A 15,727-nucleotide genomic window follows, 5' to 3' on the forward strand; every position below is an offset into this window, starting at 1 on the left:
GGATCAGTATCTCAATCCAATGAGTCGTTTCAAAGCTAAACTAGCTTCCTGAAGGTTTGCCAAAGGATGTGTGCTTGTCAACCCAGGAAAAATGTAACATAATTTAAGATCACTGATAACGATGCACTGACACATTTATTCTTAGCCCCATAATGTGTGTATCTTCAACTGAATCTCTGGAAGTAAGGCAGGGCAGTCCATTGAATGTCCCTGTGGGTCAGTGGGTAAGCCCAGCTGTCAGAGAGCTGAGAAGCCACAAAAGCAATCCATCAGTGTGCGTATCTGAAATCTCAGAGATGATATTTTATTCCAGAATTTCATGTGTGCTAAGTCTCAATCTATTCTACTCTGCGGGAAATACAAAACAAGCAGAGAGCAATTCCAAAAATCAAGTTGGTTTGTACACTGTCCTTTGTTAAAACAACTAAATGGGGGCTCTCTGCATGTCAAAAGGTATCGGCTGGGTCTTCATTATCGGTGATTTTTAATTTTCTTTAATGTTTATCTCTTCCTCTTTTTGCCCAGGGAAAAGTGTTGGTCTCAGGGAGAAGTCACACATCAACTCAAAATCTGGCATCTAGATGAGGGCTTGCTTGTAATTCTAACTGTCCATTGTTCTATCTAAATGCCAATGTAACCAAAAATAACTAAAAACGGAAAGAAAGAAAAAAAATCCCCTAAAAACAATAGTTGTTTAATTCCAAGGTTTTTTTTCATATAACTATGTATCTAGATATAGAGATAGATCAATGGAAGTTGTGGCTCTTTAGTTTAACCCTCCTGCAATTGCAGCAGGATTTTTCTCCTGCATTGATTTTTTTCGCTCCATATCTGTTTTGGAAATAACCATGGACTTGAGTCCACTGCCAGAGTGCGGTCTGCCTAAGAGAATTAATTTTAACTCATGGTACTTTCAAATTAGCCAGACCACAGAACTGACCACCTCGGAGTCAAAAGCATGGCCAGTGTTCTCTCCTCCCTCCAGGTCTGGAGGAGAGCTGGGACCATTTTCTCAGCACTCAGCAAAGCTCTGGCCAAGACGCGCTGCTGGAAGTTGTGCGGAAATTTGGGAACTACTCAGCCACCATGGGTCAGCATCTAAAATAGGCTGAGGCTCTGAGCTATGCTCAAGGACCCTCTACACATGAACAAAGTTATTAAGCTAATTTAATACATTTAAAGCCAACAGAGTCCATGACATCCCTGGAGTAAAAGTCACTGGGGACAAACTCCAGCTTCTCTGTCACCAAAATTAACGAAAGAAGTGCCTGCTGGCTTTGTCTGTTTGTCTCTTTTTCCTGGGAGCTCTATGCTCTCCTGTGGCTCACTGGTCCCCTTCTCGCCTCTCCCACCTCATTGTATGCACAATATCCCTTCCCTGCCCAGTATGCCTGAACCTTGCCCTGGCAAACTCTAAGATAGATTCCCTGCAACTGGGGTTCATTTCTTAGTCCTTTCTCTCTCCCTCTGGGAAGGTTCCAGCCCCATCTGGTCCAGCTTAAGCCATGCCTGTTGCTTTTTGAGAACAATCAGCATTTTCTTTCCATTGTTGCACACGATCTGGACACCTGAACAGTGTGATCCCTAGAGAACTCATCGCCAATGCTTGCTTAGCAGAAAGATTTTCAAACATCTCCTTTCCTCCCATCACCTCTGTCCTTTCCGACATGAGGGAGGAGAGATTTAAAATTTGGGTGGCTGTTCTGAAGAGCTAGCTTGCACACAGCAAGTCACAGGGGAGATGCTGAAAACAACATCTGTGAGAGGTCCTGCTGACTCGACCGCCTGGCCTTAGGTCATGTCCTTCAAGAGGTGTGTGTCCTCAGCACCACTCTACCTGCACCGGTTGACCAGGACGTCTTCTCACCGAGAACTACTGTGACTCAGGGGGAGAAGTCCAAACCCTCGGAGAAAAGTTGCTGAACCAAATATCCCGTTGCTACTCAGTTTTTCTGTAATCTCCCTTTTACCACCTGGACTGAAGGTCTCAAAATTCTATCTCCCAGACTCTTTTTGCCTGCTGGGTGCCAGATAAGTTTGCAAACAGGAGGCACCTGTCAGAGAACAGAAGGCAAGAAGAAGGTGGAGCTTCAGGGAGGGTTTCCTGGACTCCTGAACCATCGGCAGGAGTGTGGGCTCCTGATTTCACCCTCATCGACGATGGCGTCAGTTCCAGAAATGTCAGCAATAAGGCCAGGCTTATGAACTTTGGGTGACAACACCATGGCACCATTTGCTCCTCCAGCTCTTTTTATATTTTTTAACCAATTCCCTGTGTTAAATTCTCCTCCATTTGAAATACCTAGCATGGTTTCTGTTTTCCCAATTACTGACCAATACGAACTCCTACCTAAAACATAGAAAAAGAGAAGCCTAGAATCAATCTGAGTCTGTTATCTGAGTTTATTTGGACCTGTTGCTCTCGGCAAATGGATACAAGGTATGGTCCAGGCTGTGACTCTGACCTAGAAGGGTTCATATCACATCTTGGGCAAGATCCCTCGGCTATAGCTCAGTACCCACAGAACTGAAGAGCGAGAATGGCTGCCAGGGAAGACCATGGACAGAGGTGCTGTCCTGAAGACAGCCCTGGGACTGAGGCCAGAGTTGTTACTGTTACATTTCTGCCCCCAGAGGGTAGCATCCAATTTCAGTCTTGCTCCTGAAGTATATGTCCCAGACAATGAACAGTCAGGAACGAGTCCTTGGCATAAGGCACATTCGCAGACTGAGCTGACCAGTTCTCTGGAGGACGGGCAGATACCAACAAGGGAGGAGCCAAGTGCCTATGGCAGTTGCTTTAGCATGTCAGTGCCAGAGGTATCTCAGGATCCAGGAACTTTGGGCCTGAGAGCCTGGAGACACAGGCTTGGCTCTATACAACCTTGCTTATGTCAGGTGACCTCTCAGGCCTCATCTGTAGAATAGGGGAAGGGACTAGAATATTCTGTAAGGGTGGGTCCTGGCAGCTCTAATGGTTCATGAGTAAATGATCCTCTGGGAGAGTGGTTCTCAACCACTTGGAGGGAGCTTTGGAAAAATACCAGGGCCCCAGTGATTCAGATTTAAATAGAAGCCAGAGTTGAAAAACCACTGTCCCAGAGCAGTCTGCCTCGGTATTTAAAGGGCACAGGAATCCCCTGGGGATCTTATTCACATGTGGATTTTCATCTGCCAGGTGTGGGATGGGTCACAAAATTCTACATTTCTAACAAGCTTCCTGCTGGTGCTAACACTGCTGGTCCAAGGGCACTATTTCTGGCATAAAGGTATTAAAGTTCTTCCCATATTTGATATTTTTTTTAACGTTTATTAATTTTTGAGAGAGAGAGAGAGACAGTGCGAGAGAGGGAGGAGCACAGAGAGAGGGAGCCACAGAATCCGAAGCAGGCTCGAGACTCCGAGCCGTCAGCACAGAGCCCGATGTGGGGCTCGAACTGGTGAACCACGAGATCATGACCTGAGCCAATGTCAGACACTTAACCGACTGAGCCACCCAGGCGCCCCCCCCCCCAAGTTTGATACTCTTAAGGCAGATTCTCAAACTTCAGAGCATGAGAATCCCCTGGAGGGCCTAAGAAAATGCCAATTGCTAGACCCCCACCCCAGATCTGCTGAATTAGAATCTGCATTTTCACCAAGGTTTCCAGGTGATTCCAATGCACTTTAAAGTTTGAGAAGTACTGCCTTACATCAGGGGCTCTCTTTCAGCACTTCAGAATGCCCCGGGGGCTCCTTAAAGTGCAAAGCACTGGGCCCCACTCCCAGAGCCTCTGATTCAGCAGATCTGGGGCAATGCCAAGAGTTTGCCTTTCTAAAGAATTCCCAAGTGCTTCTGTAGCTCCCAGGGGCACACCTTAAGAACCATTGCTCAACAAACCCAGAGTCAGGTAACATTTCCAAATCCCAGCTTAGCAAAGGGAGTGCCTGCTGACTGACCATCCCATCGCAGTCTACAACAAATGAACTCCGTCTGTCAGCTCAAAGACACACAGATGTTCTCTGTAGGACTGTCCTGCAAACGTCAACCACTCTGCTCAGTGCTTTAGGGCAGATCCCTGGACTGAAGCAGCACCCCTGACAGCCTGCCGCGGCCTCAGGAGCAAGCCAAGAAAGAGAGGCATTAGATGCAAGCCCCTGGCGGTGAAGTGCGCTCTAGGATAGAGCCTGAGGTTAAGTCTGGGCTAAGCCACAGGACTAGGGATGAAGACAGCTTCTGGAAGCAAAGCTGGGTACTTATGCTTTACATTCGGGGTGCTAATGCTTCCTGTAAAATCCACTGTAGGAACCCACCCAAAGTATGCGCTCCTTGAAGATGGGTATTTTCTTACCGACACAGGAGGCTGGGCGGCCACTCCAGGCCTTGTTGTCCATGCACGTGACCGTCCGCTCCCCTTTCAACGTGTATCCTGGTGAGCAGTAGTACTCACACCGGGAGTTAAAGTAGGCACCATCGACGCACTTAAACCCTCCATTCGCTGGCATGGCCAGAACGGGGCACCGCTTTTCTGAAAAAGAGAAAACCAGACACTCAGCATTTCTTAGTTTTTGTCCATAGAGTTTGAGCCCAGAAACTCTGAAAACACAGAGTGCAAAGCCAATTTAAAGATCACAGATAGAGTGGGTCAGTCAGTTAAGTGTCCGACTTCAGCTCCGTTCATGATCTCACGGTGAGTGAGTTCAAGTCCTGCATCGGGCTCTGTGCTGACAGCTCAGAGCCTAGAGCTTGCTTCAAATTCTGTGTCTCCCTCTCTCTCTGCTCCTCTCCCACTCATGCTCTATCTCTCTCTCTCGAAAATAAATAAATGTTAAAAAAAACTTAAAAAGAAGATCACAGAGAGAGGGGCGCCTGGGTGGCTCAGTGCGTTAAGCATCCAACTTTGGTTCACGAGTTCAAGCCCCGCGTCTGGCTCTGTGCTGACGGCTCGGAGCCTGGAGCCTGCTTCGGATTCTGTGTCTCCCTCTCTCTCTCTCTGCCCCTCTCCTGGTGGTGCTCTGTCTCTCTCTGCCTCTCAAAAATAAATAAACATAATACAATTTTTAAAAGATCATGGCTAGAACCAGAGAAACCATGGATGGCTGCTTGTTACAAGGAAGGGGCGCACAGTTTCATATCAGACTGGCTTGGATTGGCATCCCAGCTAAGCCAGTGTTTCAGGTTGGGTTCCTCAGAAGCAGACCCTGAGGCGTGGATTTGTGTGCAAGTGATTTAGTGAGAAAGTTCGCCCAAGGGAGACCAGCGAGGGGTGGAGAAGGTAGGACAGGGGAAGGAAGGAGGCCAGGCAAGATGGGATCTCAGGCAAAGTCAGCCTTGGCCTGCCCCCCCCGCCCCCCAGGGGAGCTCTGGAGCAGAGTGACACCGGGGTTTGTCCTGTCTCCACACAAGGAAGTTGGGCACCCATAATCCTTTACCAGTCAGTCCTGGGCAGCTCCAGGCCTACTGGGGATGCCCTCCCTGTCAGAACAAAGAGAACAGCCCTCTGAAGGAACACAGTCTCCTCTCTTCCTCTGAAGAAGACCTAACATGCAAGTCAGAAGCTGGGGGATGGACACCCAGAATTGGGAAAACAGGACCCAAGGATATCCGGGCGAAGCACCAAAAATGTCCACTATGTATACAGTCACCCTGTCACATGGTCTGCATAGGCGGGGTCATATGGCTGCAGCCCGGAACCTCAGTTTCCCCAACGATAAAGTTAAGGTACTGGCACCCATGTCAATAGCCTCAATGCAAAAACTGGACATATGTCAAACGCCCAGCATACAACAGGTGCTCAATTAATGGTGGCTGTTTTGAATAACAGTGGCACCTGAAATGTGCTTCAACAATGCTGTACCTCTGGCAGTTGCCTGAATGTGATGTGACTTCTCCTCCAGCTGAAAGTGAGCCCCTGAAACGCTCTGCCCATCTTCTTTCTCCCCTGAGACACGGTCCCTTTCCTGGAATAGCATTCTTCAGTAACTTTCCCGGCCAGCCGGCCTCCGTCAGCTCTGTCCTCTGGGTGAACACTTCTTGTCTCCAGGAACACAAGTCCATGACTTCGCACCTGGTACGTTCTGCACGATTTGCACCCCTGCTCTGCTCTCCGACGCTATTCTGTGAGACCCTTGATGGCAGAGCCTGCGTGTGTCTTATTTGTTTCGAGATCCCCAACACCTTTTCAGGGTCTAGCACATATTGAAACAAAACCTGTCTGCGGAGCAAACCTCTGTTCTCTCCCCCTTTCTTGAACAGCTGATCACACTGTGGTGTCTGAAAGGTGTTCTCTCCCTTCCACCAAATCTCGCAAACCCACTGGCATCTGCTCACAAGGTCAGTTTTTCTCATTAGAGACCACATAACATTCGGTAAAGAAAAAAAAGCTCTAATCTCATCTCAGAGCAAAAGAACCTTGGTGCTGACGGGCCCCAAAAACCCACCCCACCGGGGCCAAGCTACTCACGCTTGCAGATGACCTTGTCGGACCAGCGCCTGTTTGACTGGCAGATGAGCTGGGAAGAACCATGCAGCTCATAGCCCTTCCGGCAGCGAATGTCGCACCTGGTTCCCAGGGCTGTTTTGTAGTATCCTCCTTGAGGGGCCCTGCAGTACACATCCCCATACTTCACCTTGATTGGGGAGCACCATGGGGTGTCTGCAGGTCGCAGAAACAAAGGAGGGGAGAAATAGGAAATGACATCTTTAGAAAATGTGTCTCCTCATTCTCAAAGTCCCTGGCTGACTGCACTCTATATTTTGGAATCTCTTAAGGAGTCGCTTAAGGTGTCTCTGGGTGGGGAGGTTACGATCACAGGACTAGGTGTCAGACATATCTGTCTATGGATCCAAGTTCCTCCATTACTAACTGTGTGATCTTGGACAAGTTACTGAACCTCTCTGAGTCAATATCAATACCTCTGTCCCAGGGCTCTTTTAAGGATAAAAAAAAAAAAAATGCATATCAAACACCTAGCACAGTGCCTAGCACATAGCAAATATTCAATACATGCTTGTTCTTGTTGGCATTTCCCTTGAGGAGATAACATAATTCTTCTTTTGAAGGCATTTGATATCATTGTAAACCCTAACCCCAACCATCCATACATAGTGGCAAGGAAGTCCATAATTGGTTAGGTTTTTTTTCCCAAACCTGCATGCATATTCTCTGTAAAAACTCACAATACTATTTTAACTCATGTGAACAAAGCTGCAATTTCCAAGGTTTTACCACAGGAGATAATTTTGGCTTAAAGTCACAGAACAATCGCTTCCCATAGGGAAGCAACTCCCCTTTTCAGACGTCCCCGGTTAGGCCCCATTCAGGTAAGAAAGTGTCACAAATGGTAAAGTTCCCAAATGGCAAAATTCTGGCGTGTTTTGATTTTTGTCTAGTAGTTGCCCGGAGCACAGCTAGGAGAACGCTGACAAATCAGAGCCTCTCCCCTGTGCCTTTGGAAGGTACTTGCTGAAAGCCATAAAATTGTTAGGGCAAGGCTGGCTCATTGGTGGGGAAGTTCCCACAGTGCCCACCTCACAATCTACCACGAGCAGAGCCTGCCTCGCTCCCAATGCCTCCGAGGGGAGCCCCCTCCCCACAGCTGCCAGGCTCCTCTGCACCTGGGCTGTCCGTGAGTGGGGTGCGTGCGCCATCATGTGGCCAAGGAGGACACCTTGTCCGACTTCCCAAGGAATTTTCTGAGGATGTGTTTCTGACTGCTTCTCAGCCATGAAGACCAAGTCATGTCCAGGGCTTGTGCACAGACTGTTTTGGGTTTTTTTTTTTTTTTCTTTTGTGCTTTCAGAACTTCTTTGGCTAATACTTTCATCATATAATGTTTTTGCAGACAGCTGCCACGTGGGTCCTACAGTCAGGACTCAAGCAAGTATTCCCCGGACTTTCTGGGTAAAAGTCATGTCCTGCAGGCTTGGCCTGAGGCTGATTAAGTTCGACCATGCGGACGCACGGACACAGGCCTCCAGGAGCTTACATCAGGCCTATGGACCTTCCTTGAACAAAGTTTCCTCTTAACACACATTGTATGTGTGAACATTTTTTTTCGTTTTTATTTTGTTAAGTTTTTGTTTGTTTATTTATTTATTTGGGGGGGGGGGGCAGGGAAAGGAGAGAGTCCCAAGCAGGCTCCATGCTGTCAGCCCAGAGCCCAATGTGGGGCTCAAACTCACGAAACCATGAGATCATAACCTGAACCGAAACCAAGAGTCAGATGCTCAACCAACTGAGCTACTCAGGTGCCCCATGTGCTAGCATTTTTAACTAAGAATAATCTGGACCCTGAAGTAAAGTACAAAACAGCATACATGTCTCCATTATTGTCTTCTAGGTATGAAAGAATTCTTGAACCAATTTTAAATGCCTTGGTCCTTTCTTCAGTGATGGCTCCAGGAAAGCCAGGAAACCAGGAGATTTCACGATCACAGGTATTGATATTTCTTCTGTGATCAAATGATCTTAAGATAAACTCTGGAAAAATCCATAGATGCCTACCACTCAAATAAAACTGAGATTTGGAACCTACCGGCTTCTGTGACTACTAGACGTGAGGTCTGCCTGTCTGTCTGTCTCTCTCCCTCCCTCCTTCCCTCTCTCTGCCTTTCTTTTCCAACTCCAATAGGAAAGATCAGCTACAAGGAAATTCCCAAATGCTCTTGCTGTTTTGTCTCAAAGAAGCACTTTTTACAGTTTGTCAGAGGATTTCCACGGTAACTAAAAAAGATCTTAAAAACGACCTGTTGTTTTACCTCTTTATCATCTTCCCCACCCCTTCTCAACTCCTTCACTGCCTCGTTTCCTTTTAGTTTCCCTGTCTGTCCTGTTCTCCTTCTAGACTGCATTGCTTCTGCGCTCCCCATCTCCGGCCTCCTCCTCTTGCCGACTGGGTCCCTTTCCTGCCTTATTTTCTGCCATCTCACATGCCAAACTGTGGAAGCCTGAGAACTGGCCTCCAAGGAGAGAAAGTGAAGCCCGCACTGGGGGTGGGGGAAGGGTGGTGAGGGAGAAGTGAATATGGGGGACACAGAGGGAGAGGAGGAAAACGTACTGAACTAGTCAAGTGTGGGGGGTGTAATACCAGGCAAGGACAGGAGCCCCAGGCATACATTCTAATTCCATCCTCTCCCAGCAACCCTGGACAATTCACTAAACTTTTCAGGGAATCAGATTCCTCAACTCTAAGCCACAGGAGTGGATTAAATTATTTTCAAAGTCCCATCTAGCTTTGAAGCTGTAGGCTTCAAACTCTGCCTTACTCCTTTCCGATCTCCTGCCCATGCCCGCCTCCTTACTCCTTCTTCTGCCTGCTGAGTGGTCTCTCGTAACCCTTCCAGCTGAAGGCAAAGCCTTTGTGCATTCTGGCTCCCGATCACAACCCCACTGATGTAAAAACGGGAAGAGTGTCCAATTCTTAACTTGTTTTTCACTCAAATGTTGAACACACACCTTCCAGCTCCTGGACTTCTTTTTCAGGAGGGACCCGATTTTTGAGGAAGCTAATGTGAAAGCAGCAAACCTTCCCTTTAGCACGCATGTTACGGTGGGCTTTGCCACAAATGTACCCAGGACAAGTATTTAAGGCTGGCAGGTACAGTACAGGATGACCAGGGTATACATACATCACAAATTCACATATTTCAATACAATATTTTCAATGCGATTCCTTTCTGTCCCTCGTTCTGAGTCCTCAAATCCTCCTAGAAGTGCTGGCTGCACATCGAAAGCTGCGCTGTTGTCAACATGTGGGGAAAAAAATCTTGTTTTCATTTATTCGCAGAAGGAATGTTTTTGGGTCATTTTCCAAGAAATCTTCTAAGGAAGATACTGTGGCAGTTTCACAGCTCTGCCATAATCATAATTAAAATGTTAGTGACTGACTTGAACTTGAAGTGCACAAAAGCACTAGGAGTTACAGTGAACTAGCAAGATGTTTAACACAGAGGTTTAGCGAAACAAAGCCCTTACGCTGCTTCAATTAAGACGGGGTTTATTTAGGGAGAACTCTAAATCAGTTATTCAGGAAAGCTTTTTCAGCACCCCCTTGGCCAAAGCGGTAAGCCTCAGTTACCTGGAGTTTCTAGGATAGACAGTGTCTTAGAGCAGATGAGTGAGAAGCCAATCTCTGGACACAGAGCTTCAAACATCTGGATTTCACACCTGAATGCAATGCTGGCTAGCTGAAGGACTCTGGGCAACTCACCTGCCCTCTCTAATCTGTGGTTCCTTCATCTATGAATAAGGAATAACAAGATTATCTCAACATGCCCTCCCCCTTCCCTCCATTCATGTGACTGCGCGATGGCATTCCAAGCAAGAGAATCAAAAGCAATGCTTGCCACATTCTGGGAACACAATAAATGTCGTTTACATTTTCCTTTCTTCCTTCTTTAACTCAAAGCACTAATTGAGTATATACTCTGTGCCGGACACTGTGCAGGGGCCTGGTTAACAATGGTTTGCCTCTAAAGTGTTATGACTTGAAAAAAAAAAACCAAAAAACTGGGGTGCCCGGCCTGGCTCGGTCAGAAGAGCATGTGACTCTTGATCTCGGGGTTGTGAGTTTGAGTCCCAAGTTGGGAGTAGAAATTACTAAAATAAACCTGCCAATAAAAACAATTTCCTAAGACATATTTATTCTTAAACACTCATATTTTAGCCATCTAAATATATTGGCACATATTTTAGCCACCTGGTCTACCTTGCACACTTGCAGTGCCATGAGGGGAGGATGAACACTGGGAACGATGAGCTGAGGGCACTGGGCAACTCTACTGCACAAGGGAAGGATCACATGTGCACATATGTGTTTTAGGAAGATTGTTCAAGAAGGGACTCGAGGAAAAAAAACATTTTCTTAAACCTTCAGTTAATTAAGAAGTGTTAGGAATTGGAATATCTCCTTACCCCAAACACCTAATTAACAAGTTTGTCCTTTTTTGATTGGTTAGTTCCTGAGGCAATTCATATACGAGCTGTGCACAGGAATGAGTATCTGCATTCACAAATCATAAGAAAACGTGGAATGTGGTGGGAAACACAACTGGACAGACACTGGTCATTATATTAGACTGTGCACTCATGTGAAAAACAACCGAAGGACTGGCCAGTACTACCCTGATTCTCTTACAACTTGGACATATCGCGACAGAGCAGGGCAGTGTCCTCTTGCCAGCCTGTGGGCACATTTCTTGGGAAAAGTTCCGCAATAGAACTTTATTAACCAATTTTTCTTCACATCATCCCTCCACTGAAAAAGGAAGCAGCTTCAGAGAGAAATCACCTAAATGTACCTTCCCTTTTCCCAGGGCTCCCTAAGCTTCAGAGAAATGACTCACCAGTAGAAATATTTGTGGACATACTTACCTGAGCCTGCTTAGAAGTTTCTTGATTAGGCTTTTTATACCTGGTGGGGGGTGGATTGCTGGAAATGTGTAGAGATGGAGTTCTTTATCATTAGAATAAAGTTTCATCTGGCAACACACTCTACTTATCATTTCGGGAGCCAAGCTGGACTCAGAAAGAGCACAGTGAAATGAGCTTATGAAAATCAAGTTTTCCCATTCCCCATTCATCTCAGTACATTAGCAGCACGGGGTCCAGATTCAACCTTAGGTGGTTTACTCTGGACCATTCTGGCTGTAATGTACGAATCAGGCAGAATTCACGGCTTGATTTTCACTTTCATCAGCTAGAGCTTGGCTTTGCAGAAGTAAGGACAGTAAAGAAATTTACGAGAATAAAATGACCACCGCGGTGCTGAAGGACAGCACTTCAGAGAATTCCAAATGCTTTTTCTTTCTTTCGTTTCTCTTCATTTTGTTTTTAAATGGGAGCATATGCTTATTAATTTTTAAATACATTTTTTTCCCCGACAGGTCATTTGAACTTTAATGCATTGTCTGGTCACTTTATTATAGTCTGCTCTGCAGGGCAAAAAGGAAAGTTTTCCTGGCATCAGCAGGTCCCCATTAGCACAAAAGCAAAGCATTCACCTTTATATCTAGCGTGTGAATACCCGACTTCATCGTCTTCTAGCGGTGAGTCTCCAGATCCTACAATAAAAAAGAACAGAAACTGCAGCAAGGAGAGCCACATGATATGGACGAACATTTTGAAGCACTGCTTTGGCAACAGTCATGCAAGAGGGGCTTATTAGAACGCAGAGCCAAGAGTGAAAGCTTCGGTGGCCATTCACGAAGGGACAGGGGCACCTCTCAGAGTGAACCTGGCTGGGCTGAGATTGCCAGAGCCAATCAAAACGAACCTCCGTCTGCTTTGGAATCACCACAAGCCAACTGGAATTCTGGACTCAGGACAGAAAGTCAACTTCACTCTGAGAAGACGCCAATGTATATGAATCTCATGCCAGGGGAGACGCAGTAAAATGTGTGTGACTCAGACATGGCCTACGGTTTCTCCGGCAGTCAAAGAAAACCCAGGAGAACCGAGTGTTTGTGGTACCTGAAAATCAGTCCATCTTGTAAAATGAATTTGGGTGGAGGATAAGGAGGCAAATCGAATGTCTAATTTTAATGACAAAAGAAATGCAAAGCTACTTTCACATATTTGTAGGAAATGAGGGCCGAAGTCAACAATCTGGATGTTTATTTGGAGCCTCTCACCCAGGCATCACTAAAGTAAAGTTTCTTGATGAGTCTTGCTACCCTTGAAAACCACAACCTTAGAGAGAAAGTCTGTATTCAATTTTAAAATTTAAACTCATTTAGCAGTTGGAACCAAATCATTTTTAGAATATCCAATACTGAATTCCAGTAAGTGGTACAATCTTAATCTTTAAATTGGTATCAGGGCCCAAACTTCAAAACCTTAATCTTAAATTTACATACCTTTCCCTTTAGACTTCCTGGTCTGATCACTGACCATGGAGTTAGCACCATCATGGTCACACATTTACCTAGAGGGACAAGGGCAAGGGCAAGGGCAAGCACACTCTCTATCGTGAGGCTTTTCAAATCCCCACACAGGATAAGTGAATGAGTCATGGTCCCTGCTCTAGTTATATTCTGGATGAGAGAGAGCATGGAAATTGAAAGGGGGAAGGTGATGAAGACTGGACCATGTCCATTTGAAAAAAGCCCCTACTCCCCACCTAGGGAAGACCAGTTCTGTGTCTCTCTTTGCTCCAGGTTTCTGGCCACTCAAACAGGTACAAAGTTACGTAAACTATTCCTCACTCAATAGCAAAAAGTGAACGTGAAGACCAGTATTGCCCTTCAGGAAAGCAATCTAGCTACCTGAATCAAAAGCCTATGTTCAAACCCCTTTATCGAGTCATCCCACTTCTGGGAATCTATCCCAAGGAAATAATATTAAATATAGGGAAAAAAATTTGCACACAAAGATTTCTTTGCAATGTCACTTATGATAGCAGAAGACTATAAACAGACCAAATAGTCAATATTATGGTTAAATAAACCACAGCATATTCATTGGATTATACTATAATGGGTCCATTGAAAATAATGTTTATAAAAAGATACAACAGCATGGGAAAAGGTTATAACATTAAGCCAACAATGTGCTATGGCAAAGTTATACAAATGGTGTGATTTATACCAATGTAAAACAACCAAATTCAAAATAAACAATGCTTAGAAGACCTTATGCTAATTGGATGTTTTTCTTCTTTCCCGTCTAAATTTTCTACTACAAACATGTATTACTTTCACAATGGAAAATAAACTTTATTATGCATAGAATTCAGAGAAGCTTAGCTTCCAAAATACACTTTGAATATATTAGAAATGTTTAAGAATCTGCTGTCCCTCTCCTCCCACCCTGCCCCCATTTCTCTCCACATTCAGAGTTGAACTGGATTCCTCAAAGAATTGCTGGATTCTTCAAGTCCATATGGCATAGCTCATATTAAGTGTCAAGAGATCTATTTCATATTAAGAGCACTTCCTTCTTCCCCCAAGTTAGCCTGGCCTCCATATCATCTACCTGGGCAGTAAGAGGCTCTGGACTTATATTCCTGGTTCAAAGCAAAGAAGGCAACTGTCACAGGTTGGGTTCTCTGGGAAGTGGCTTGTGAGATGGCGTATAGTGCACAGGAGGTCTATTAGGGATCAACCCCTGTGAAGGGACTAAGAAGGAAACAGGTTTGGACAGAGGGACAAGTCGAGCTTTGATGTCAGCCCAAGGACACCCTCTCAGGTTGGGTATAAATGGCTGAGCCTTTATATTCCTGCCTCCATCAGCCATAGGATATGGCCCACGTTGGAAGGACATGACCACGGGCAAAGCACTCCCAACAGCTGAGGCAGTCTCTGAAGGGGTTGAAAGCTTATGGCTGACCAAGGCCAGCATTGCCTCCAGCTGAGACCACTGGCCCTTCCTTGAAGGAAGATCTGGTCAGGGCAATCCATGACCACCACAACACTTGCTCATTGACAAATAACTTGAGATATGTAAATGCATGGTGGGGGAGGACACTCCATAGAGAAGGGAAGAGGCTGAGACCTACTGGAGAGGCAGGTGACCCTGGGGTGCACAGTCCCATTTTGCCAGGAGATCAGCATTTTAAGACACATTCGCCACATATTGTTTATTAGAGGGAAAATTAAACATGTGACAATAGGGGAATGAGCAACCAAGTTATCCTCTATCAACAAGCTATTATATACCCACTAATCAAGTTTGCAATAGGGAAATGTGTATGAAATACAGCCAAGGAAAAAAGCAAATACTGCAAACTATATACAGAATGAAGCATAAAACTGAATATACACACACATATACATATAGTACTGACCCATGTAGGTCAAATTTGGAATATGATAAGGTAGGAGGACTAATCAGTGGGGGAAAAGGTCAATAAATATGCTAGGATTAAATGGATATGCATATGAAGAAAAAAATGAGTCCCATCTTGCACCACACCAAAAAAACATTTCCAGAGAGGTTATAGGCCTAAATTTGAAAGCCAAAAATGGGAGGAAAAAATGCTGAATATCTGCATGATCATGAGGTAAGGAAAGACTATTAAACAAAACTTACAAACAATAACCTATAAAGGAAAATACTGCTACGCTTCACCACACTAAAATGTAAAAATTCTGGGGATGTCTGGGTGGCTCAGTCGGTTAAGTGTACGACTTCGGCTTAGGTCATTATCTCACGGTTCATGGGTTTGAGCCCCACTCCAGGTTCTGTGCTGACAGTTCAGAGCCTGGAGCCTGCTTCAGATTCTGTATCTCCCTCTCTCTCTCCGCCTTTCCCCTGCTTGTGCGCTGGCTCTCTCTCTCTCTCTCTCTCAAAAATAAATAAGCTTAAAAAATAAAATAAAATAAAATAAAACAAAATAAAATGTAAAAATTTGGTGTAATAAGAGACACATGAACAAAGTTTAAAGACAAGTCCCAGACTTGGAGAAAATATTTGCAATGCATATAATACAGAATTACTATCCAGGATATATGAAGAAAACAGTCCAATGGAAAGAAATGACAAATATGAACAAGTACTCCTGAATTTAAAGCAAATGGGACAAAATGTTACTAGGAAAGACTCTTGAACCTCACTAGTGATCAGGACAATATATATCAAGATACCAATTCACACCATCAGATTGGCACAAATTTAACTGGCAAGAATGTGTTGATACGGGAAGTCTCAAGTTCTTTTTAATATTTATTTTTGAGAGAGAGACAGAGAGACAGAGTGTGAGTGGAGGAGGGGCAGAGAGAGAGGAAGACATAGAATCTGAGGCAGGC

The 15,727-nt window shown here is 45.2% G+C and overlaps 1 protein-coding gene across 3 annotated transcripts in view; it reads right to left on the bottom strand.

Moving 5' to 3' along the window:
- SRPX (sushi repeat containing protein X-linked) overlaps nucleotides 1-15,727 on the bottom strand; it is a 111,763-nt gene that overhangs the window by 49,123 nt on the left and 46,913 nt on the right. The window contains exons 1-4 of one of the 3 annotated variants that reach the window (XM_045471730.1): nucleotides 12,839-12,890; nucleotides 11,984-12,043; nucleotides 6,444-6,635; nucleotides 4,332-4,508 (exon numbers count right to left, since the gene is read on the bottom strand). In XM_045471730.1, coding sequence (XP_045327686.1) covers nucleotides 4,332-4,508; nucleotides 6,444-6,635; nucleotides 11,984-12,043; nucleotides 12,839-12,875 — 466 coding nt within the window. In that variant the 5' untranslated portion in view covers nucleotides 12,876-12,890. Of the gene's footprint in view, nucleotides 1-4,331; nucleotides 4,509-6,443; nucleotides 6,636-11,983; nucleotides 12,044-12,838; nucleotides 12,891-15,727 lie in introns of those variants that run through there. The other 2 variants (XM_045471729.1, XM_045471731.1) reach the window with 2 other exon arrangements.

Source organism: Leopardus geoffroyi, chromosome X (genome assembly GCF_018350155.1).
Source record: "Leopardus geoffroyi isolate Oge1 chromosome X, O.geoffroyi_Oge1_pat1.0, whole genome shotgun sequence".
Taxonomy (NCBI): Eukaryota; Metazoa; Chordata; class Mammalia; order Carnivora; family Felidae; genus Leopardus; species Leopardus geoffroyi.